The sequence below is a fragment of the Plecotus auritus genome (genome assembly GCF_963455305.1).
Source record: "Plecotus auritus genome assembly, chromosome: 4".
Taxonomy (NCBI): Eukaryota; Metazoa; Chordata; class Mammalia; order Chiroptera; family Vespertilionidae; genus Plecotus; species Plecotus auritus.
In genome coordinates, this window is record NC_137775.1 from 142,828,048 (window position 1) to 142,853,099 (window position 25,052).

The window sequence follows — 25,052 nt, forward strand, 5'->3', positions numbered from 1 at the left end:
TGCAAGTCGCTGTGCACTGACAAGTTAGTACACTTGTCCTCCTGCCCTGCTTTACTACTAATTTGGTCTTGAGGAAAAGCCCAGTCTCTGACTCTAACACCTTAGTTAAAGGAGTCAGATGAGGTAAATGCTGTAAACATTGTGTCTTGTCTTCACAGTTCAACTTTAGCTTCCTTGAGAGCAAACACTGTTCTCCAAGCCTGCCAATCCCTCCCCTCTTAGTTCTCTCACCCCCTTCCTTACAAGAATCAAACAGCCCTGACCACCGCTGTTTCTCTCTCGCCTCTCTCTCCCTTCCCCTCTCTCTGTAAAATTAATAAAAACATATCCTCGGGTGAGGATTGAAAAAATAAAAAAAGAATCAAACACAGTGCATCTTGCTAGCCCTCAATTCTCACGAGATCTCATATGATTCTGAAAGTGTTTCTAGACCACGAAATGCTTGGGGCGCAGATGGAAGGCAGCGATCGATGTTTCTCTTTCTCCCGCCCCCTCTCTCTCCCTTCCTCTCTAAAATCAATAAAAACATATCCTCGGGTGAGGATTAAAAAAAAAAAATCAATGAGTAAAAAAAAAAAAAATCAATGGGTTATAAAAAAAAAAAAGAACCAACCAATGAACGCTTAAATAAGTGGAACAACAAATCGATGTTCCTCTCTTTCCCTCTCTCTCTCCCTCCTCTCTCTATCTAAAAATCAATAATAAAAAAAAATTAAATTCCAGCCCTGGCCGGGTGTCGTCCGGATATGCCAAGGTTGCCGGTTCGATCGCCCATCAGGGCACACACAAGAAGCAACCAATGAATGCATAAATAAGTGGAACAACAAATCGATGTTTCTCTTGCTCTTTCCCTCTAAATCAAAAAAATAAAAAAACAATTAAATTCCATCTGCCCTTTCCATAGCACATCCTCTTGTATTATCAAATTAACCACTACTTTCGAATAACATGCGAATGTCAGAGCTGGTTGGAACCTTAGAGACTATCCAGCAACTAGTCCAACACAATTTACTAAGAAAACGGAGGCCCAGCACTGGATGGGTGGGAGCTGAGTTACGGCTGGAATCAGTTTCTTGCCTCCAAGCCCAGGATTTTCCTCTCCCCAAGCCCCGTGTCCTGCGGATGGCTGGGGAAGACCCCACAGCTACACAAACAAACCCCGGCAACTACACGGCGAGCTGACACCTGTCCCCTGGGAGAGGAAGCCCAGCCCGACTTCAACCTGCGGCTGCAACCCCGGGACAGAAGTCCGTAGCGGGACAATGTGGCAGAAGGGACCAGCGGAGCACAATGGCCGAGAGCGAGCCGAGCTGGTCGCCGAGAAGCGAGGAGCACTCGGGTCCCCGGAGCAGCCGGCGGGCTCCCGGGCAGCTGTGGGGACCCAGAGTTTCCATCGCGACACCTCTCCGGGAAACGGGCTCTCTTTGGGCGCCGCGGAGAACGCGTGTGGGGACGGTCACACACCCGAGAACATGGAACTAGCCTCGGAGAAGTTTCCCGGCGAAGGCGCGTCGCTCTGGGGCTCCGGCCCGACGCGGAAGGGACCGGACAGGGGAGGGCAGAGCCGGGGGTCGCGGGGGCAGGTGGGCGCTCACCGGCGCAGCGGCAGCCCGGGGGACCCCCCCGCCCCGCCCCGCAGCTCTGTCTCCCCGAACGCGCCCCCGGGCCAGGGGGACTCTTACCCGAGCCGACGCCGACTCCGCCATGGCTGCCAGTCGCCTGTCCGCGGCGGGGCCGCGCCTGCTCTCCCTCGGACTGCGCGCGGGTCTGCGGGGCGTCCCAGCCCCTCCTCGAAGCCGCCACCAGCGCCGTGTTGACACAAGGCCAAGACCGGCTCCAGCCGCTCGTCCTCAGCGCGCGGGATTCCCATTGCGCCCCCGAGCGGCCGGAGGGTGAAGAGCAGCTCCGCCTCCAGTCAAGTGCACTTTCCAAATTTAAGGCAAACCCGAAGGACTTTTTGTTTTTCTTATTTTACGTCCTCAGAACTCTGCTAGGTGCTTTGCGATATTCCAAAATGTATAAAACTCAGACTTTGTTCTGAGAGAAGAACATGTAATCTAGTTGGGGAAAAGAGCTATGGTCCCAAATGGCAAGCGGTTGTATTCCAAAATTTTGCTTTTTAGCAGCTAGAAGCACACTTCCCATCTCAACAATGTGGGGTCAGATGCCAAGGCCAACCCACCGTAGCCTATTCATTATAGTAATCACATGCCTTGGAAACCCCCAAGATAGCCTTGATATCAAATATGTAATCCAGTGCACATGCTACATGTGAAACGATGAGTGCGGAGTTTTGCAACCATACTTGCCTAATTTGTGCCACCTTGTCTCTGCAGAGATTTGCAATGAACTTCCACTTCCAATGATAGACATGAATGCTTCCCCTGAGAACTAAACTCTATGTTCACATGACTGAGTCCGTCTTGGCATGCAGGGCTCAGGTCAGACTTCACCTCTTCAGAGAGACATTCCCTATATCTTCCTCCATCCCAACCTCAGTCTAGTTATCCTCCTCCAAAAATTGTTCATAGCATTTATCACAATCCAAAATCACCTCATTTTTTCATTTGTTTATATGGTAATTCACGAAAATGTCTCTCCCTCCTCGGTACTTCTATTTGCTCATAGAAGTGCTCATAAATATTTTTGGGTGATTGAATATCAAATCAGAGAGCAAGGCTAGGAAAAGTCACCTCCAAGAGAAGGCATGATGTCCAGGGCAACCACTTTGACAGGAGATTGATTGGATCATTGATCTATTTAAAGAAGGGGCCATGTGGAGGAAACTAGTCAGCCATTGAGGTATATCCAGGATTTGATCTACTCTCTCTGGCCAACAAAAACTTACTGCAGATACAGAAAATAATGTATGGGGATTGTTGAGATAGACATATCAGGACATAGAATACTGAGGTCATTAAGCGACCCAGGTATAGAACTCACACTCCATTCCATTTCTATGTCCACCAGGCAACCTCATGCTGATGTAGGTCCCTATGTAGCTAGCTATTGGGAGACAACAGGCAGGTCAGGCTGGTGCAACTATCCAGCCCACCCTTGGAAATTATTAAACTGATACTCTGGCTTATCCATCAGTCAGTCTCTTGAGAGTCAGCATGATTCAGCATCCCTGACTCTGAGCCTGGAACTCTGGAAGAATATTTAGATCAAATTTCCAGTGTGCAAGGGAGGAAGCACCAGGCACTATTTTGCAGTGTCATGGGCTTTTGGAGATGGTAGCACAGGGAGTTAGAAAGTGGGGCCAAGGAGTGAGACCAGCACCCCCACTTACTACATGTGGACTTTGGGCAAGTCATTAACTTCTTGGCACCTCCAGTTCCTCATTATTAGTGGGAAATAATAGCACACATCTTAGAATTGTTGTGCAGACTAAATGAGTTAGTTCAAGTCAAATGCTTACAGTGCAACCTGTCATAGTAAGAGCTCAAGATGCACACACAATTGCTATTATTTGTGTCCTGGCTCCTTCACTCACCAAGTGGTGTGGTTCATGCTCACTCTGCCTCAGTGTCTTCTCCCTGAGGTTATGAAAACCATATCCAAGGGTTGTTACTGGGGTTAAAAATAAATGACATTGTATAAGTAAAATGCTTATGTAGCTGAAGGCCTGGTATAGAGTAAGCACTCCATAACAGGCAACTTCTCATTTTGGTTTGTCTTTGCTTTGGCAAGGTGCTAGAATTCACCAAGATAAATGTCTCCTTGTTGTCTCTGAGAAGCCACCCATTTGTCCTTTTCCAATGACACCCAGATCTTGACACATGCCTTTGAATAAACTTTCTTTTAGGAATTCAAGAGGCAGTGGCAAGATTTATTAAAGTGAAAGTACACTCTCAGAAGGAGAGCGAGAGCTGGCAGGCTCAAAGAGCAAATGCCAAATAAACTTTAAAGTTAGGTTCATAATGATTCCCATTGATGGTAATGTTATAAGAGAAATCAATATACTCATATTCTGTCATATGTAGAATGATTGAAACATGCAGAGGCCCTGGCCGGGTAGCTAAGTGGTTAGAGTGTCCTCCTGATACCCCAAGGTTGTGGGTTTGATCCCCGATGAGGGCACATACAAGAATCAACCAATGAATGCATAAATAAGTGGAACAAAAAAACGATGTTTCGCCCTAACCGGTTTGGCTCAGTGGATAGAGCGTCGGCCTGCGGACTCAAGGGTCCCAGGTTCGATTCCGACCAAGGGCATGTACCTTGGTTGCGGGCACATCCCCAGTAGGAGGCGTGCAGGAGGCAGCTGATCGATGTTTCTCTCTCATCGATGTTTCTAACTCTCTCTCCCTCTCCCTTCCTCTCTGTAAAATATCAATAAAAATGTTTTAAAAAAATCGATGTTTCTCTCTAGAAATCAATAAATAAAAAAACCAACACACACACCCAGAGCTGAATGTGACCTTAGATATCTCACTCACACCCCCATTTTTAGTGACAGAAGTATTCTTTGAATCACAAGTAATATAGTTTAAGATGCTTTAAAATATTTACCTTGACCTTTAAGTTTTCTATTGCAAGTGTGATTTATAGTATATGTATTAGCATATATATGATCAAACATTTTTTATTCAAGAAAGTTTACAGGCCACAGCTTTATTCCACTTAGTAGAGACCCTTTCTATTCTGTTCCCCTTACTATCCTAGTCTCTAGGCAGCAGGGACCATATCCTTTGTGTACCTTCTCTCAAAAACAATGCTGGGGAGCACGCTGCACTAGGCTTGAGGTCAGTGAGAATCCTAGCAGAACACGCTTGGCTCAAGCTGCACCACCCTGCTGTGTATGTGTGCAGCAGACACCTGATAATTTTGTCAGCTTAGCACTTCTCCATTCCTTTGGGCCTGTCACCTCATTCCCTTTGATGACTTCTCCAGTTCTGGAAGGACATATAAGAAGCTCTTAGTAGCCTGGCCAGGTGGCTCGGTTGGTTGGAGTGTCATCCCATACATCAGAGGTTTGTGGGTTCGATCCCTGGTCAGCACGGCTACAGGAGGCAACTAATTGATGTTTCTCATCCTCTCTCTCTAAAAAAAAAAAAATAACTGAAAACATCCTTGAGTGAGGACTTTTTTAAAAAAGCTCTTGCCCAGCTGGTGTGGTTGTGGTTGAGCATTGACCTATGAACCAGGAGGTCACAGTCCCATTCTTGGTCAGGGCAAATGCCCAGGTTGCGGGCCCCATCCCTAGTGTGGGGCATGCAGGAGGCAGCCGATCAATGATTCTCTCATCTTTCATGTTTCTATTTCTCTCTCCCTTCTCTGAAATCAATAAAAATATATTAAAAAAAAAAAAAAAAAGCTCTTAGCAGTGGATGCTTTTCAACAGGGGGATCAGGCAGGAAAATGATTGATGTTTCTCTCTCCCTTCCGCTCTCTAAAAAGCAATAAAAATATATGCTCGAGTGAGGATTGTCTTTTTTTAACCATTTGAATCTTTACTGTGCACATTTTTAAATTAAAAGTTAATTTTAATTAACACACTATCAGATGGGAAATAAAAATCCACCCAAAGCAGGCCCTTCAGAAAGTGGACTGCAGGGTCCCCTCTCGGGATCCTTGCTGCCTGGGAGAGGTCCATCTTGAGTTTCATCACCTTGGATCAGCTCGGGGGCAGGGCTCACTACTGGACTCTCCCGGGGCCAGCGTTGGAGGCTGGGGTGACTCCTAGCTGAGGGGCCCTTGGTGCCCTGGGATCTATCAGACGAGGATGAAGGAACCAGGTACTTTCTGTCCTCTAATTTAGTCTCTAAACCTCTTTGGGAATCAGCTCCTTGAGGGCAAAATATACACTTGAACTACGTGCTCAAATACTTCAAATCCATGTCTCAATAGTGATCTCTCCCTATATTTATATTCTTAACAGCCAAAAAAAAAAAAAAAGTCTTATTTCCAATTAGTTAGATGATGAAAAGCTTGATTTTCTGCATACGCCTTTGAAAAGCAGATACTGCTCCCTCCCCACAAAAACTGTTTTAGAGGGTCCCTTCTGCGTTAACAAAACTCCACTGAACTTGTCTGCTTAATTTCTCAACTAGTTTTAAGATTTGCCTCCTTCAAAACGAATGAAGGAGAAAAATCCCAGTTAGTTGGGTTCCAGTCGCATGGAGGCTTTCCTGTCCGAAGCCACAATGCAGAACCCTTGGCCTTGTGAACATGCAGTCTGCAATCTGGACACCTTTTATTTAATTTCAAGAATTCCCTTTGCATGGCAAACAGGGGTCTGAGGAAAGCCAAGCGGTGCAGGTGAGGGAGGAAGCAGAGCGCTCACAAATGTGGTGTCAGGTGCAGGCTGCCCACCGTGCTCCCGGATGGGAGAGAAGTGGGGTGGATGGGCGGAGCAGGAAAAGTCATTCTCAACACAAACAAGGGTCCTGGGGCATGCCACCCCACCCCAGTGCCTGGCCATGCAAGACGCAGAAATGGAGATGGTGGCCCCTCGGGACCACAGAGCATTGCACCAACACAAGGGAGTCCTCTGGGCGCCTCCTGAGGCGCCTGCAGGGTCTGGAGCAGAGGAGGTCTGTGTCCACGTCCATGTCCGTGAGCATGGTCAGTTAACAGATAGCACCGGTTGGGAGGCTCAGGGCAGGAGAGAGACGGAGGCTCTCGGCCTCTAGCACCCACTGCCTGGCCCTCCTGGGAAGAGATGCACTTCCTTGATGGCGGCCCCTGCAGCATGAGCCTTGCTCTCACCCTTGGCTCTGGGGAAACTGGAATAAATCACCAGGGTGAGCTCTGACCCAGGGCACCAGCTGCCTCTGGAGGGCCCGGTCACTACTGTGTAGTAACAAGATGGGTTGCACCAGGTTGAGGGACTAGAGGTGGGAGGGACGGGCTGGGGGATGGGCCCTGGGCCCCAAAAGAGCCCACATAGTAAGAGCCTTTCAGAAGCACAACCTGAGGCGTTCTATAGCCGATTTGTTGCCCATTCCCAGTAACCCCACAAATTGTCCCCAGTGGCTTCTGATTATTTTTGGTGGGTCAGGGGCAAGGGAGAGAGACCAGGAGAGGCAAGGCCAGAGAGGTCTGTCTCTCAAAAGTGGGAGGTAGGCAGTGTGTGTGGTGGGGACACTGCGCTGGGTAGGGAGCTATGGTCTCAGCTCTGCTGCTATTCTTCTGTAATCTGGGCTAAACCATCTGGCCTGCACCTCCTTTTCTTGGTTACCGAGTCAGGCAAGCCCTACCCCCACCTACCAGAGGGATAGGCTAAGGGCGAAAATAGATAACGGATAGAAAACACGTTTAAAAAAGTATAAAGCGCTATTCAAACGCGAGGCAGTGTTGTCGTCATGGAGGTGGTATCCCTTAGCACATCCCTCAGCTCACTCACACCTTTGCTTCCTCTTGCAGCATCTCAGCCTTGGGACCTGATTTCCTGATCTCGGGCTTCCGAGACTCCCTGGTTGCTCTCCTTGATCACAATCTGTGACCCCAGTGGCCAAATGGGCACTCCAGGTGTCTGAGGGCGTGCGGGAAGCCTCTGGCCTCCTCACTGTCCCTCCCGCACCTTCCCTGCGGGAAGCCGCTCAGCCAGCCCCTTATTCCACCTATGAGATGAGCTGGGCCGTTCATTCAGGCTGGACAGGTCTAGGGGACCCCTGTCCAACTCTTGGGGACCCTGTTTAGAGTGCAATTCCTGTTCCCGATTTCCAGCGGGTGGCAGGTGGAGGGAGGGAAGGCGCACTGGGAGCCACAGCAGGATTGAGGGTCGTCAGGCCGCCCCCATGCCCTCCGCACCCCTGCGCCTGCTGCTGGCCCTCCCTCCCCCAGCCCAGCCCTAGTCTCGATCAGGTGGTGCCTGCAGGGGCCTCGGGGCGCCAAGGCCAGGGCCCCCGCTGTGCACACGCAGGTGGTCCTTGAGCGACTCCTTGTAGCGGAAGCTCTTGCCGCACTCGCCGCAAGTGTAGGGCCGCTCGCCCGTGTGGATGCGCTGGTGCTTGAGCAGGTTCTGCTTGCGGATGAAGCTCTTGCCGCACAGCGCGCACTGGAAGGGCCGCTCGCCCGTGTGCAGCCGCTGGTGGTTCTGCAGGTGCTCCTTGCGGCTGTAGGTCTTCTCGCACTCGGAGCACTTGTAGGGCCGCTCGCCACGGTGCGTCATCTGGTGCCGGATGAGGCCGGAGTGGCAGTTGAAGCTCTTCTCACACTCAGCACACTCGTAGGGCCGCTCCTTGGTGTGGCTGCGGTGGTGGATGATGAGGCTCTTGCGCACCCCAAAGCTCTTGCCGCACTCGGGGCACGAGTAGGGCTTGCTGCGCGTGCCCTGCAGGAGGCCCCGCCGGAGCCCGCCCCCCGGGCAGCAGCTGCCGCAGCCCCCACCGCCCCCGGGTCCCCCGCCTGCGCCCCCACCGCTGCCAGCCTGCGCCCCGCCAGCCGTGCCCCTCTCCCCAGCCAGTGCAGGGAAGCTGTCATCCAGCAGCCCAGCGGCGCTCCGGCTTAGGGGGCCACCGGCATTCTCGGCCACCGGAGGTGGGGGCAGGCTCTGTTGAGCGGGCTGGGGCGGCTGGGCCGGGGCCTGGTTCTTCACCAGCAGCAGGTTGTCACCTGGGGAGGAAGAGACACAGAGAAATGACACCCTGACAGTGCTCTGACCAGGACCCTGCAGAGGGTCCAGGTGCTTAGCTAATCTGCCAGTGGCTTCATGGGAGTCACAGGCAATCTGGGCCTCGGTTTCTCTAGGAAAATGAGGGGGTTGAACAAGGCAAATGGTCACTTTCCATATGGCTCTTGGGCTCCCTGACCCTCTGACCTGCCCCAAGCCACCTGCTGGAGAGCAGGTAGCTTGCAGGTAGGACAGGAAATGCATCCAGAATGCTGGGGGTTGGCGGGGGGGTTGGGCGGGGGGGGGGGGGGGGGGTGCTATGTGGAAGTCACCTTCTAAGGCAGAATTGCCTGGAAATAAGACACCTAATTGTGTTCTGATGTTCAAGGCTAATTTATCTGAGGAGAACCTCTCAACTGGAGGGAATTTGCCAGAACTTATTCAAGTTGAAAAGCTTGTCTAGAGGCCAAAAGGAATGGGCTGCGGGGAGCTGGGACCATACCCACCCTCCCAGGTGAGTCATCTTTCTACCAGGCAAGCTGCCTTCCGACTGTACAGCAGCCTGGTCAGCTGGGTTGGTGTGGGTTCCATCCTGAGGCCTGACCCACCTGGACCCTGACCACGTGTGACTGGGGCCCCGTACCCCAGTGTGGAAGTGGCTGCCCGGCCCGCCTCCCCAGGAAGCCTGTTCCTGCTCCTGCCATGATACCTTTTTCGTTGCACCCCCATGTCTCAAGGACAAGTTCCCAGTTTTCCAGTACCAGTGAGGCACAAAGTCCAGGCTGAGCATCAGAGCAGTGACTTTTGGCCCAGGATTCCGCCTAAGGAACTACTCCCTCTGCAAACTGGAACCTTTTCATCTCTCTACCCTCCATCACCTCCCCAACCCCCCGTTGGCAGTCCTTTCACCTGGAAGCTCCCCTCCCCCACTTAGGGGCAGTCCATGGAAGAATAATAAAGAAGGTGAAGCTTGCACTCTGTCCCCCACCTCTTATGGGCATCCCTTTCTCTCCTCTGCCCAGGACCCATCTGTTCCCTGGAGGTGACTTTCCAGGCCACATCTGCCACACTCCCACCCCCATGCTCTGTCAGTATCTGACTGAAGCCTGTTCTCCTTCTATGTCACCCCTAAACAGACTGGGCTGAGCTTGCCCCTTCTATGCCAAACACAACTGACTAGCAAAGAACAAAGAGCCATCTCCATAGGACAGTGGCCAGGGCAGAGGCAATGCTCAGGCCTCAGTCGGAACGTCCAGGACAATGCCTGCGATCCTGGCTGTGGCCTCGCTGCTCCTTCTACCCCAACCTGCTCCCCTCATTCTTTCACAGGAGTTTTCCAGAGGACCCTGAGGAAACCACTTTCACTTAAACCTCCATCTCAGGGACTGTTTCCCTAGAAACCCAACCCAAAAAGCCCTAAAGCTACTCTGATGATTCCGCAAACGTGGTGTGAGCACCGGGCTGCTTTTGTCTCCTTTGTTCTCCCTTCCTGACACAGCTTAGCTCTGTGGTCAGCGCTGCGGACACTCACGCTGAAACCCCCTCACCCTCTGTCCTCTGTTCTGCCTGCGACCGGAACCCCACTGCTGCGTCCGGCCTCAAGCAGCTGAAGAAGGCTGGAGAAAGTCACTCATGTGTCAGGAGGGCCTCCACACTGAATTAAGTTTGTCTCACAGAGTGTGGGATGTGCTGACCTGGGTTTGAAATGGCCTTTCAGGTCAGGAATGACTTGTGTCCTTAGCTCTTACATGGATTTTAAGCTCTTAGAGGGTGTCAGGAATATGGATTCAACACTCGGATCAACCAGAAGAGGGTGATGGTACTGGGTCTGGCAAGGAACGCTACCCTGATACTAAGAGTGTTAAATCCCCAAGAACATATGCCTAAGGTCACCAGTTAATAAGTGGAGCTTCAAAAAATGCTCAGGAGACCCAAACTGATGAGATGTTTGGTCAGAAACCTGTTGGCCGGGGGGCGGGAATCCCCTCTCTCTACTCGAGCTTCAGGATCTTCACCAGTGACACTGGGGTGCCAGCTCAGGGCTGGCTCTGGCCAGCACTATCTAGATGTGTGCCATCAACTCCTGTCAGCTCTGTCCCAGCCCACTCCCCTTTCCCAATGTTATGAGCTAAATTATACCTCCCTCCCCTCTCCCACACCAAAACTATAAAAATCTGAACACCCAGGACCTCAGAATGCAACCTGATTTGGACATAGGGTCCTTGCAAATGGAATTAGTTAAGATGAGGTCCCACTGGAGTAGGGTGCCCCTGATCCAATATGACCGTGTCCTTATGAGAAGACAGCCTGGTGAACACACAGACCACGTGAAGACAGAGGATTGGGGCGACACACTTACAAGCCCAGCAACGCCAAAGATTGCCCAAAACACCAGAAGCTGGGAAAGGCAAGGAAGGATTCCCTAGAGCTTTCAGAGTGGGTGCGGCCCTGCCCACCACTTGATTTCAGACTCCTGGCCTCCTGAACTGTGAGACAACACATTTCTGTTTTTTAAAGACACCCAATGTGTGGGACTTTAAGACAGCCCTAGGAAACGAACATGCCTCCCAGCCTGCAAAAGGAAAGGGGACTGCCTCTGGTACAGACTGATGAAAGGCTGCCTGCCCCAACAGAGCATCGCCTTATCAGGGGGTAGGCTGAGGGAGCAGCCATCCCTCTGGACAAACATCCAGGGGTCCCGGGGACGCCGCACGCAGCACTTACTGGGGCCAGAGTCTAATCCCAGCTCTCCTTCCATTGAGTCGCGAGGGCCCCACGGGTACGGCTGCTCCTCCTGCTTGATCCATGACAAAATGTCATGTGCTGAGATCAGAGACTCTGTTCGTGGAAAGAAGGCAGTCTTAGCATCTGTTCATTTCTGATGAGCATCCCATCAAAGTTTCGAAAACCATCACATGCAAAGGCTGCAGCTCAGCTCCCTGGGCAAGTGGAGGTTCTGGTACCAGTTTCATTTACTGGCGGTCCTCCCCCCTGATGCCTTCGGAAACGGGTATCACTGTGCTCACTACATTTCCCGGCGGTCAGGGAGGAGGAGGCTTGTCCCAAAGTCTGTGTGGCGGCAGAGCCAGGATTAGAACCCAGGTCTCCTGACTATGTCCACTGAGCCCCAGAACAGCCTGTAGGTCCAGGACAAACCAGAGGGCAGCCTGGTCTCTGAAGGCCCACAGGACCGAGGGATGAGAGGTGGGACTTAAAGATCAGCAATGGTGGAAGCAGTGAGCAAAGGTCGGCATAAGAACTGCACTCTGTCAGGAAGGCTTGGCTTTCCCTCGGCCCTGGAGCCTCTCAACCTCCCCATTGTAAAGTTGTAGAGTTCATCTTCTCTTCCTGGTATGCGGGGGTAGGATCAAACTTTGGGGTCATATTTACCAAATGAGATGACACTGGAGTTCTCCAGGTCTGCAAGCTTATGTCAACACACACACACACACACACACACACAGGTCCAAGGCAGTAGGGCATCCCAATTATTATTTTATGTTTCCTTTATGCCTAGACTCTCCCCAGAAGTTTTCCTGGGAGACATCTAACTAGTATTCACTCAAGAAAAATTCCAGAAATATACATTTACAGACATATACACAACTTTTAAAAGCCTTTTTGGTTATATTTATTGTTTAAAAATCAGTGCTGAAGTAATTTTAATATTAGTTACATTGACACAGCAAATTGTCAATTAATGACTCCTTTAGAAAAACCCTTTCCACTTTCTAAAATTCCTACAAAGTTGCAGCCCAGCTGGAGTGGCTCAGTGGTTGAGCAATAACCTATGAACCAGGAGGTCACAGCTCGATTCCTGGGTCAGGGCACATGCCTGAGTTGCGGCTCGAGCCCCAGTAGGGGGCATACAGGAGGCAGCTGATCGATGATTCTGTCTTATCATTGATGTTTTTATCTCACTCTCACTCTCCCTTCCTCTCTCTCTCTCTAAAATCAATAATAATAATAATAAACCCGGCAGCCTTGTCCTCCCAATATTCCAGAGCACCATGCTCACCTGAATTGGGGTCCGTTGGAATATCTCTCTCTGCCAAGTCCTGCTGATCCCACACGCATGGGTTCTCCTCCTGTTTGATTCGGGACAGGAGGTCCTGGGCAGAGGCTGGCGAGTCTGCATGTGGGAAGAGACCAGCAAAGGTGTCAGGAGACTCAAAAATGCCCACAAGTCTTTGCTTTGAGTAAATCTCTTACTACATGCAGTTGTGTATTTTCCCTACAAATTGGGTGTAACTAACCTATGCTAATTAATTAGAGGTTTAAGTCAGCTTGGCCTCAAATACTGGAGCTTTTGCTGCAAATAAGTGGATGCTATTGAGGAATGATGTAACAGTGACTTCAAGAGAAAGTCCTTTTGTGCTTGGGAACTTAACTCCTTAGAGGAGATTCATGCTCAGGTACTGAGGACTGAGTACTATGTACTGAGTACTGAGTACCACCATAGAAGCAGCTATTCCTCATGTGGGGATTTTCCAGGAAAATGGTACCTTCTCAGAAGCCTTTTATCTTAACCGTTTTAGTGGGATATTTGTAAGATGTATTCTACATCTCCTTTCTTCTTCAGAGGCCATCACAACTCATTTACCCTTTACTGCCCTCTCATCTCGGAAAGATCTCTTTGAAGATAGCAACGCTGCAGTGCCATGGAGGACTGGATGACAAGGGCTTTCCTCCACTCAGCCTCTGTCATCACTTACTTATGGATGTCAGGCTCTGATGAAGGGGATGAGGTTTGTGAGCTCCAATCTGTGGATTAGGAGAGCTACCGTATGCTAACGTATCAGGTGATGTCTAATTTTATGTCTCCTGGCCTTTCACACCACATTCTGTTGCTTGGCCTAACCCCTGAATGTTTCTTACTTCTCTGCTCCCAGGACCTTCTGGGAGCAGAGAAGTAACAAACAATATTCAGATATTTGGCCAAACATTATTCTAGAGGTTGCTGTGAAGGTATTTTTTAAAGATGAGATTAACACTGAACTCAGTAGACTTGGAGCAAAGCAGATTACCCTCCATAATGTGGGTGGGCCTCATCCAATAAGTTGAAGGCCTTAAAGAAAATGCTGGCCTCCCCCGGGGAAGAGGAACTTCTGCCAGCAGACCAGGTCTCCAGCCTGATAGCTTACCCTGTAGATTCTGGATGTGCTAGACTCTACAGTCACAAAAGCCAATGCCTTCAAATCAATCAATCAATCAGTCAGTCAGTCAGTCAGTCAATCAATCTGCTCTCTTTCTCTCTACACTCACCCTCCCGCCCCACCCCGCCACCACCACACACACACACCCACACACCCCTATTGGTTCTTTGGAGAACTTCAACACACATGTGCTCTAACAGAGTTCTCACATAGAGTCCAGCTGCAATGCTATCTAAGAGGAACTCCCCAGACTACCCCACAGGATGCAACCGAGCTGGTGCCTGGAGGCCACAGCTCATGAATATTTGTATAAAACAGTGAACACTCTTCCTGGTCAGGAGCAGGTCTTATAGACCGACACATTCCCCCACCCACAGAGCCTCATAAAGTGCTGCCCTAACCTTGCTTGTCAAAAGGAATAGTTAAAAACTGATAATATTGCCGAAACCGGTTTGGCTCAGTGGATAGAGCGTCGGCCTGCGGACTGAGGGGTCCCGGGTTCGATTCCGGTCAAGGGCATGTGCCTTAGTTGCGGGCACATCCCCAGTGGGAGGTGTGCAGGAGGCAGCTGATCGATGTTTCTCTCTCATCGATGTTTCTAGCTCTCTATCCCTCTCCCTTCCTCTCTGTAAAATATCAATAAAATATATTTTTAAAAAATAATAAATAAAAATAAAAATAAAAAAAATAAAAACTGATAATATTACAAAGAACAGAGAAAACCAAACTAAGCCCAGATGTGCTGGCAAATCATCATGCTGTGTGCCACATCTGTGCCCCATAGGGAAACCCTGTCTCTCCCTCCATCCTGGACCCATAGCTCTTCCATTTCCAGCTCAGGCCCCGCATCTGGCTCACATGGCAGACAACGCTGGGACCTGCAGACACTGCCGAACCTTTCCTCTCCCTCCCTGGCTTGGGTGGCTACTGGGCTCACTCACCAGTAATGGACTCCGTGGGGATAGCTCTTTCCTCCAGGCCCCGCTGACCCCGGACACACAGAGCTTCCTCACGCTTCACCTGAGATGTGTCTTGTGCAGGCACCAGGGGCTCCGCTCCTGGGACATAAAATCATATCGTTTAGTGTCTTTTTCTGAATGATTGTCACCTGGATGTGCTCTTGGGGTCAGAAGCAGGGCTGACAGCCCTTACCAGGGACGAGCACAGGGGGTCTCAGGATCCTGCAGGCAGAAGTCCTAGGAGCAGAGACATTCAGGGGTTAGGCCAAGCAGCAAACTGTGGTGTGAAAGGCCAGGACAGAGTTCCAGAAACAGCCCCACGCCAGGTTGGGTGCTAATCAGGACTAGTCTGACCTTCATGTAGGAGTTCATTGGTCCTGTTTGTCACCCGAGTCAGAAAGAGGTGGCCAGATACACACACTCATACCCCCACGCACCCACTCACACAGGCATATAATTAGCAAGAAGTTAGACTAGGCGAAGAGATGCAACCCAACCCCCCATAAGGATGCACAGCATGGCATCCTTACGCATAACAGACAGTGACAAGACCCTGACACGTGACAAGAAGGCACTTTCCTCCTACACTGTTCTATGGTGCGATGTACCAGCCCTGGCAGGAGACAGCTCAGACAGCAGTAAAGAGATTAGAGGAGCAATCGGAACATGTGGTCCTGGTCTGAACTCTGCTCCCAGCCCAGCAGATGAGTCACTTGACTTCTCTGGCTCTGCCTGCTCATCCCACCCATAAAATGGGCACAGTGGTCCCTGCCCTATGGGCACACTGATGGGCCATAACTCAGTGCTGTCACTGTGAAAGGCTGCCTCAGCTGCCGACCTCAGACGGTTGCAGGTTCTAGGTATTTCAGCCTAAGCATCTTTGCCACAAGCATTTTCACTGCACAACTAACAGGCCATAAGGCAATTTCAGCCATAATAGATTAAATAAATACATAAATAAATACATAAATAAATAAATAAATGACATAAAAAGGATGTAATAAAACATGAAAATCTATACAAACAAAAATCCCCCAAATAAACAAACAAACAGAACAGAAACAGACTCATAGATACAGAGAACATTTTGATAGTTGCCAGAAGGGAGAATGGGTTGGGAGGATGGTTGAAAAAGGTGAAGGGATTAAGAAGTACAAGATAGTAGTTACAAAACAGTCATGGATGTAAAATACAACATAGGGAATATAGTTAATAATATTCTAGCCCTGGCCAGTGTTGCTCAGCAGTTAGAGCATCGGCCTGGACACCTAAGGATTACAGGTTCGATTCCAGGTCAAAGGCACATTCCTGGGTTGCAGGTCCGATCCCTGCCCTGGTTGGGACTCGTGTGGGAGGCAATTAATCGATGTCTATCTCTCTCTCTCTCCACTCTCCACACACACACCCCACCCCCCACCTCCTTCCCTCTGTCCCACTCTCTCTAAAAAGCAATGGAAAAAATGTCCTTGGGTGAGGATTAAAAAAATAAAAATAAAATTCTAATAATTATGTATGGTGTCAGATGGGTACAAGGTTTATCAGCATGATCACTTAGTAAGTTACATGATGTCTAATTACTGAGGTATATACCTGAAACTAATATAATATTGTATGTTAACTATAATTGAAAATAAAAAATGCTTTAAAAAGAAGGAAAAACTCTCGGGTAAACACTGAACATTTTTAAATATATAAATAATAATTCAATACAAGAGATACAATGGAATCATAAAAATTGATCAGTTAACCCAAAAGAAGGCAAAAAAAGTAGAAAAAATAAATGAAGAGGCCCTGACCTAGGGTAGTTCAGTTGGTTAGCGTATAACCCTGACCCACCAAGGTGGCGGGTTCAATCCCCAGTCAGGGCACATGCAAGAATCAATCAATGAATGCGTAAATATGTGAAATGCAAATCAATGTTTCTTTCTCTTCCTCTCTCCCAAATCAATAAAAAAAAAAAAAGATTTAATAACACAAACACTGTGAGAACCTTGTCAATGCAGAAATGAGACCAAACTGACAATCATCTTAAACAAGTGAAGTCTGCCAAACATAAACCAAAATGCCAGCCGGTTATTTGATCTTTTGTGGTGAAATTGCCTATGGCCAATTGTGTGGCAAAACATACGTGGCAAAAATGCTTGCAGCAAAGATGCTTACAGCAAAAATGCCAAACACAGGCATGGACAGGTGACAGTTATATGATAAGGCAGAGAATGCAGTTAGAGCACAGATTTCACCTGGTCTAACACTGCTTAGGAGAGCTGAAGCCCCAAGAAGAGACCTGGTGGGCACAGTGGGGGGGGAAGCCTAGCACCTTCCACCCCAGGTGAAAGCTGACCCGGGGTGATGCTGCAGGAGCTGGATTTCCTTCTTGAGTGAGGAAAAAGCCTTGAGCGGTAATAAGTCTGCCTGTGATGTGGGGGTCTGTGTGAGAATGGATGATGATACTGGAGATGACACATGAGCAAGAAGCAGCAGGCCCCCAGCAAAACTGCACGTTCATGCACACTCCCTTTCCGCCCTCCCATGGGGCTGCTCCCAGGTCTCAGGCCTCTGACTGCCGGCAACCGTCAGGCCTGGGATGCCGCAAGCCTGCCAGATCCCCTTCTCTCTCCCCAGCTTGCCTGGGCATCCGGAGCTGCATGGCTCTAACCCAGCATTCTGGTGGGCTTTCAGGCCCTGAAATCTCTTCCTGTAAGTGGCCACCAAATTTCAACAGTGGCAGAAGTGGCCCCACAAACAACTCAAAAGAAGCCCCTGTTGCCTGGCCGGTTTGGCTCAGTGGCTGAGCGTGGACCCATACATCCAGAGATCACCAGTTCGTTCCTGGTCAGAGCACGTGCCTGGGTTGTGGGCTCGATCCCCAGTAGGGGGTATGCAGGAGGCAGCCAAGTGATGTGCTTCTCTCTCATTGATGTTTCTCTCTCTCTAAAAATCAATTTAAAAAAAGAAGCTCCTGTTGAACTGAGGCGGTGGGGGGGTGGGGGGCGGGGGAGGCAGGGCTTTTCTCCTGGCCTGTCCTGGACTTGGGTTTTTTTAGCTGCCATCACCTGTGTCAGGATCCATGAGGATTTCTCTCTCTTCTGGGTTACGCTGCTCCCACACGCAAGGCTCTTCCCTGGGCTCAGCCTGGGATGGGGCCTCTGGCTTGGGCCCAGGGCCCTCTGCGTCTGGAATGAGTTGGAAGGAAGGAGGGACTGAGTAAAGCTGAGCAAGGGGTTATGATCCAGGGCGTTGGCAGAACTCTCCCCTCCCCCCTGCTGAGTGCCCCTCTTGGCGGTAGCCGTTATGTGAGCACGTCAGGTAATCAGTCTCCTAGGAGGAACCTGAAAACGAGTCCATAGATACCCCAATTTCTGGTGTGGAAATAGCTGGTCTCGGAAAGCCAACGGCAGGCCAACTGTGGCTTATCAAGGCTGCCGGGATGTAGCGCTTCCGACTGTATTCCAAAATAGTGGTGGCATTCGATTCTATGATAAGCCCTGTTCCTGGATTTTTCATTCTCATCCTATTAGGAACCATTCTATCTCCTGGGCATTATAAGCAAATCATGTCTTAAGTTTCCATATGCAGGAAACAGCCTGGCCAGGTAGTGTGAACGTGGGCTGAAAGCACGCCACACCCCTCTCTAGGACCGCGGCCACGCAGGCGGGGGGTGTGCTCACCCAGGGACATGAGGGTTTTGTAGTTCTCCTTCACAAGGTTGTTGTAAAGCTCCTTCTGCCATCCGTCCAAGTTCTTCCACTCGTCCTCAGAGAAGTACACAGCAATGTCGACAAAAGTCACCGGAACCTGGGCCAACAAGAGTTTTAGTCTGGCACCTCCCCTTACTCCCCTTCTCAAACCTTGGGGCCCCTTTGACCCTGGAGCCCAGGCTTTGCTCTCCAGGGCTCCCCGTCCTCCTAACCCAGCCCGCTCCACTTCAATGTGGTCAGTCCATTCTGTTCCTGACCTTGTGCTTCCAGAACAATGATGGCCAACACTGTCTTCTTTTTTTTAAGCATCTACCATATCCTCTGTAATTTCACTTTTAGGTTACTGGGTACATGAAGGCAGAGCTGGAGTCACTGTGCTGCTTTTGGCGCTCAGGGAGACAGGGGTGTGGTCAGTTCTGAGTGGTTATCGGTGAGCCAAACACAGTAAAACCCTGTTATAAAACCTGTATTTCTGGTCAGGTCACCTCTGGGCACACAGTGACATTTTTGGTCACTACCCATGTAATAGCTAAAGGCATGTGAGGAAGCCCAGGATCGCCACCTGCTTTGTTCACAGCTATGTCCCAAGCATCTAGAAGCACAAAATTTGAAGTCAAGACATTTGCTGAATGTGCTGAATTGTGGTTGCCAATACCAGAAAATTCCACTGTAGCCTGAGTCACCCACCGTCTACTGTCAGTCCTTCGTTATCCCAGGCAGTCTAATCTGTTATTTAAGCTGTTATTTCAGTTTGACAAGGATACTTGTCCGTCACTCACCAGCATGGCCTCACCTGGGACGGAATCGTTCAAAATGGTTTCACTTCCATGATTTTAATAACAGAACTTCCCCTCTCTGACCACAGAGCCTTACCTCCCACCACTTTCACATCCCTAATGGACCAGCCTTTCACCCTCACTCTGAAATCCAACCCCTCAGATCTCCCCCAGGCTCTAAGCCTAGTCCACCTGTCTCCTACCTGCACATACAGAGCCACAGCTGGCCCACGTAGCACCTGTGTGCAAATGAGAGACAGCCCTCTGGGTGTCTGCTCACTGGTGCACAGTGTGGTAGGTGGGCAATGTCCTCCCATAAATTAGGAATGCCAGCCTGTGCACCAGTGCTCACAGTTCTAAGGGCCTCCTGCACAGGCACAATGCACACATCTATATGCTGATCACAGCTCACCAGCTATCTTGAGAAACAGACTCCCTGGACCCTCAATAGCCTTGGGTGAGTCCCCAACTTGGAATAGCCAATGCAGCCCACTTTCTCCATTTTGCTTCCCTGCTGCTAGATAAAAATCACAACATTGCCTCAGGCTGCTTTGGAAACCTCTCAGTCACCATGCCACCTTGAGAGGCTTCTTTCAAACTCTTCCCCACGTTCCCCAGTCTAGCCTTGATCTCGGGGAGCTGTTGGCAAGCTCCCTTCCTTGCCCTTCTCTTTTTTGCCAAGCTAAACCCCTCCCTATGTGCCCTTCATTTCTCCTCTACCTCCTGCCTGGGACACCCAACCCAAATGGCCATTCAGTCTCCCTCCACTGGCTTTCCCTCCAGGGTCATCCAACCCAAGAAGAACCCCACTCAACTCTGCTCCCTCACCAAACTCTACATTCTCCTTTCACTTGAAACATCCAAGACACACTCTGTGCTTTCTTCTTCACAATTCACACATCCTTGAACCTCTTAATGTGTCTCTACTAACCCCCACTCCCTGGAGCCACACCCTGGAAGGTCATCCGTGGTCTCCTGTTGTTAACCTGCACCCTTTGAAAGGTCACACCACCTTGGTGGAATTTTTCTCCTGCTTGGTTTCCACAACGATGCTGCCTCCTGCCCTCGTGGCTCATGTCTTCTTTACGGCTTCCTTTTCCTCCCACAAGACCCAAGGTCCTGCCCTTGCCCTTCCCTGTTTCTTCACTCTTCCCTCGGCAATTTCATTTTTTTTCACAACTTCAACGGTTACCTCTTTGCAGATGACACCCTTCAATTTTTGTTGCTCCCTTCATAGTTCACATTTTGACAGTCTTCTGAGTGGCTCCATTTAATCACTTTTTAAATACCTCAAACTAACCGTATCCAAAACCAAGTTCATTATTTTTTTGACATCCCAACTCCTCTGCCTCACTTCACCATTTCTGTGGATGGTCAACATCCTAGAATTATATTCTCACAGCTGGAAATGGACGTCACTTTTGAAAACTTCACTGTGTCAGGACACAACAGAAGTCTGAGACATGGCCTGAGCCTACAGTCTAGCTAGATAGAAAAAAAACTACCCACAAATTATCTGCAAACCAATGAACAGACACAACAGAATCCAAGAGGCATAAAGGATCTGTGAGCCAATAGCCTTCCTTGAATCTGACAAAGAGGATGCATACAACACAGCCAAGAGTCCACAATGAATTACAATAACTGCGAGCAATATGAACTTATATTCTCACAGTGCTTTATGGTTGTGGGGCTTTCGAATATGTCCATTAATTCTTTGACAGTCCCTTGAGTGTGAGCAGGATTTAGTGACTGTCTTCTAAAAAACAAATGAAAAAGGGATGGCGTACGATTTCTGAGACTAGGTCATAAGAGACACTGCAGCTTCCATCCTAGTCTCTCTCTTGACTCACTCACTCTGGGTGAAGTCAGCTACCATGTCAGGAGGATGCCCAAGCAGCTCTGTGGGGAAGCCCACATGGGGAGGAACTCGGGCTTCCTGCCAACAGCCAAATGAGTGAGTGATATTGGAGGCAGGCCCTCCCACCTCAGTCAGGCCTTCAGATGGCTGGAGCACCAGTCAATAGCTTCATGAGACTCTGAGCCAGAACCACTCAGCTAAGCTGCTCCTGGATTCCTTACCCACAAAAAGGGCAAGACTTTTTTAGGCTGCTAAATTTGAGGATAACTTTTTACACAGCATTAGATAACTAATACATAGTGTTGTCCCATCAGCAAAATCAACAAATCCTCACAACTCCATGCACTAAGCATATTATCACCTTTGTTTTCCAGAAGAGAGCACAAGCTCAGCGAGACCAGCTGGAAATTTCCTAGACGATTATTTAAACTTCACTTCCTTAAAAGGAAGGATCGAGGATGCTCAGTGATTACAAAGTACCGACTTGACCAATGGTAAGGAAACCAGTACGTATGGAGCCAAGATCCAAACCCTAGTCCTCTGACTGCAGACCCCATAACAATTCCATCATTCCATGATGGCACATGTCAACTCTGGAGTCCTAATACTTATCCAATGCACAGAACACACAACAAGTCCATGTAAGGGCAGAGCACCGAGGTCAACCATAAAGCACCATGAGAGATGCTGATTGTGCTGGACAGGCACTGTAAAAGCCATTCTGAAAACCAGTTTCGTGGACTGCGGTGGCAGGGACTGCTTTAGGGAGGAACCAGGCCACTACTGGTTTTCCAACTAGGTTCTATGAAGGCTCAGTTAACCTGTGTCTAACAACTCCTCTGGCGAAATCACTGGGCGTTACCTCTGCAGATACAGACATAGAAGACCCGGCCCCTTACATGGGAGTGTGAGCTCTCCGGCTGGAGTCACTAGGTAAGAATTTTTTGCATACCGACCAACTAGAATCCAGGCACTATTACAGGCACAGAGTCACAACAGTGAAGCAAGCAGACTTGACATTGTGGTCAGAGAGGACCAACCAAGAAGATAAAAACAGAAGTCACTATTTAAGATGCCTGATGGCATAAGTGCTTGGAGAACACGAGAGCAGGGACAGAGAAAAGAGTGTGCTCGGGTTGGGGAGACGTGGTGCCCTCGTGCCACAGAAGGGCACACTGATCAAGTGACGACGGAGCAGACCTTGGTGGAAGTGACAGGGAGGGAAGGAACTTTTCCATGGAGGGAAGTCCCTGAGGGGGTGGACAGTGTGATGGCAGAATGGTAAAAGGCCACTGTGCCAGGAAGGAGTGGGCAAAGGGATGGACTGGAGATAAGGTCAGAAAGGTGGTCAGAGAGAGAAAGCCATTGGAAAACCGGGGCTTAATGCTGAATCAGATGGGAAGCCAGGGGAGGGTCTTAAGCAGAGGGGTAATATGACTGCCTGATATTTGTAAAGGATCCCTCTGGCTGCTTTGCTGAGGATACATCATATGGGGTGGGGGACAAGGACAGAGACAAGGAGAGCAGGCAGGAGGCCATGGCAAAAACCAGATGAGAGATGAGGGTTGTGGGAGTGGTGAAGGTTGCAGGAATGGTCAGATTATGGATATTATTTTGAAGAAAAATCAGGTGGTATTTACTAAATATTGGAAGTTGGTGTGAGGAAGAGGAAGGAGTGTGGCCCCAACGCTTGTCTTGAGCAAATGGAAGGATGTAGTTGTCTTCACCAGAGATGAGGGCAACTTTGGGCAGAATAGGTGTCAGGCAGAGTGTCAGCTCAGGTAGGTCATGTCAAACCTAAGATATTTACTGACACCCCCAGGGAGATGCTGAATGTGAATCTGGCATTCAAGGAAGTGTGGGCAAGGTAAAGAGCAGGAGAAACGACAACGTGTGGGAGCTGACAGCACATAACTGGATGAAATCGTGAGGGAGGGAGTGTAGAAAATGAGCTGAAGGTCAGACAGAGCCCTGCCCACTCCAAACATAAGAAGTCGAGAAAGGAGGTGAAACCGGTGAGGAAGAGAGGAGCAGCTAGAGAGGTAGGAAAAGAACCCCAAGAGGTGGCCTGGAAGCCACATGAAAGGTGTCTCAGGGAGGGAGAGGTCACCTCCAGGAGAGGCTGCGACGGGGCCAGGAGGATGAAGGCTGAGAACCCGCCACTGGCTTTAATACCATGAAGGGGATTAGAGCTCTGGCAAGACCAGGAGGATAGAGAGGTGGTAGCAGAGCCTGATGGGGTGGGTGCCAGGGAGCATGATCCAATGACCAGTTTTCTGGAATACGGAGAATGGAGGAACACATTAAATGAGACCACGGAGGATGCAGCAGCAGAATCCAGACAGTGAGAAACTCGACAGGATGGATGGCCCAGTTTCTTCCACAGAGAAATTGCAAGGAAAAGTGAAGGAGATGGAAGAAGAACCTAAAGATTCAAAAAAGTCTTAGGAGACAAAGCAATCACAATGGATAGACCAACAAACAAATGGGTGATGTGGGGGAGATTACAACATTTTTTTAAAGAACTGGAAATTTGAACACCAATTGGATATTTGAGGAGGTTGAAGCATTTGCTGTGGTGGTAATAATAATGAGATTATTCATTTTTAAAAAGAGTCTTTACCTTTTAGAGCTACGTATCGAAATATTTATAAACACAATAATTAATGTCTGAGATTTGCTTCAAAATAAAATGGGAGAAGGCTATGGGTAGGGATTTAGATGAAACACGATTGGCCAAGAGCTGATCATTACTGAAATTGGATGATGGGTTTGTGAGATTTCATTATTCTCTTCTATCTACTTGGGTATATGTCTTAATTTTCTACAATAAAAAGGTTAAAAAGGGAGGGAAAGAAAGTGGGGAAGCAAGAATTGGAGACATACAGACCAGTGGAAGGAATTCTGCTCTATAGCAGAGCAGAGAACCAAGGCACTAACTGGAGGGAAATGCAGGGACTAGGGGGGTTTTCAATTGTGCAGCTGGCCAGTCCCATAGATAGGGAAGAGCTGATGATGCAGAAGAAAAGGGGGACATGCTAGAGTGACTTCCTGGAGTAAGTGACAAAGGACAGGGAGCCCACGGGAACAGAACAGGCAGAGTGCACAAGGCGGATGGATGGATGAATGCCATGGCTGCACGTGGACGTCACCTGTGAGTGACTCCATTTTTTCAGTGGACTAGAAACCAGGGTCATGGACTGAGAGTGAGTTGTTGATGAGCCAGGGGAACATGAATGGAGTAGGAACCAGAGCATGAATGCTCTGCGAATGGAATAGGAACTGTGAGAGGGGACACGGGAGGGTAGTGGTTATGACTTTCAAGGGATTCCAGTCAGCACGGTTTGGGCCTGTCTCCAGCCATGTTCACACAAAAAGCATACACAAAGATAACCAATGACAAATGGCCACTTGGTGCCAAGTGGAAAACCTAAGCATGAAAGCTTCAGGAATTTGCAGACACCCAGACATCTCAGGCAGGGGAAAGGTCAAGGACAGAAACATGCAGACTCTGTGGGGTCCGGGAGGAAGCTAACTCCTGGAGGGAGAACATTCCACCACATACCTTGGGGACCTCCCCCTTGCTGCCTGGGGGCAGCCGCAGGACCCAGAAGTTCCTGTTCCTCAGCAGGTTCTCCATGTTCTCCAGCCGCCTCTGCAGCAGCCCGTACTCCTGCAGCAGGGTCCCCAGCACGGCCCACTTGCTCTCCATGTGGTTCCCAAACTCCACAGCCGTCTTCTCGCAGTCGGCCAGCTTCTTCTCGGCTGTCCCCGTCCGTCCCTCCAGATTTAGCAGCTGGCTGGCCTGGGCATCCACCTTCCTCTCCACAGCTTGAATGGCAGCCACCACGGTCCAGAGGGAGATCTCGGCCGTGGGCAACTGGGGCTCTCTCATCACACGGTCAGGGAAGACGGGTGCTCTGTCTGGGAAGGGCGGGAACTGAAAAGGCATAGGTCGCCGGGCATCCATGTCCCATTCTTGAGCCTGGGTGCAGAGGGAGAAAGTGACAACCTGGGATGAGACCCTGTGTTTGGGGGGAGA

General features: G+C 49.7%; 1 protein-coding gene across 1 annotated transcript in view; it reads right to left on the reverse strand.

The window, feature by feature from the left end:
- Positions 1–25,052, reverse strand: part of ZNF282 (zinc finger protein 282) — a 37,752-nt gene that overhangs the window by 10,120 nt on the left and 2,580 nt on the right. Inside the window, exons 2-9 of the mRNA XM_080665178.1 lie at positions 24,576–24,995; positions 18,344–18,470; positions 17,729–17,848; positions 14,658–14,774; positions 12,579–12,692; positions 11,285–11,398; positions 7,807–8,562; positions 1,683–1,849 (exon numbers count right to left, since the gene is read on the reverse strand). Coding sequence (XP_080521304.1) covers positions 1,683–1,849; positions 7,807–8,562; positions 11,285–11,398; positions 12,579–12,692; positions 14,658–14,774; positions 17,729–17,848; positions 18,344–18,470; positions 24,576–24,995 — 1,935 coding nt within the window. The remainder of the gene's footprint in view (positions 1–1,682; positions 1,850–7,806; positions 8,563–11,284; positions 11,399–12,578; positions 12,693–14,657; positions 14,775–17,728; positions 17,849–18,343; positions 18,471–24,575; positions 24,996–25,052) is intronic.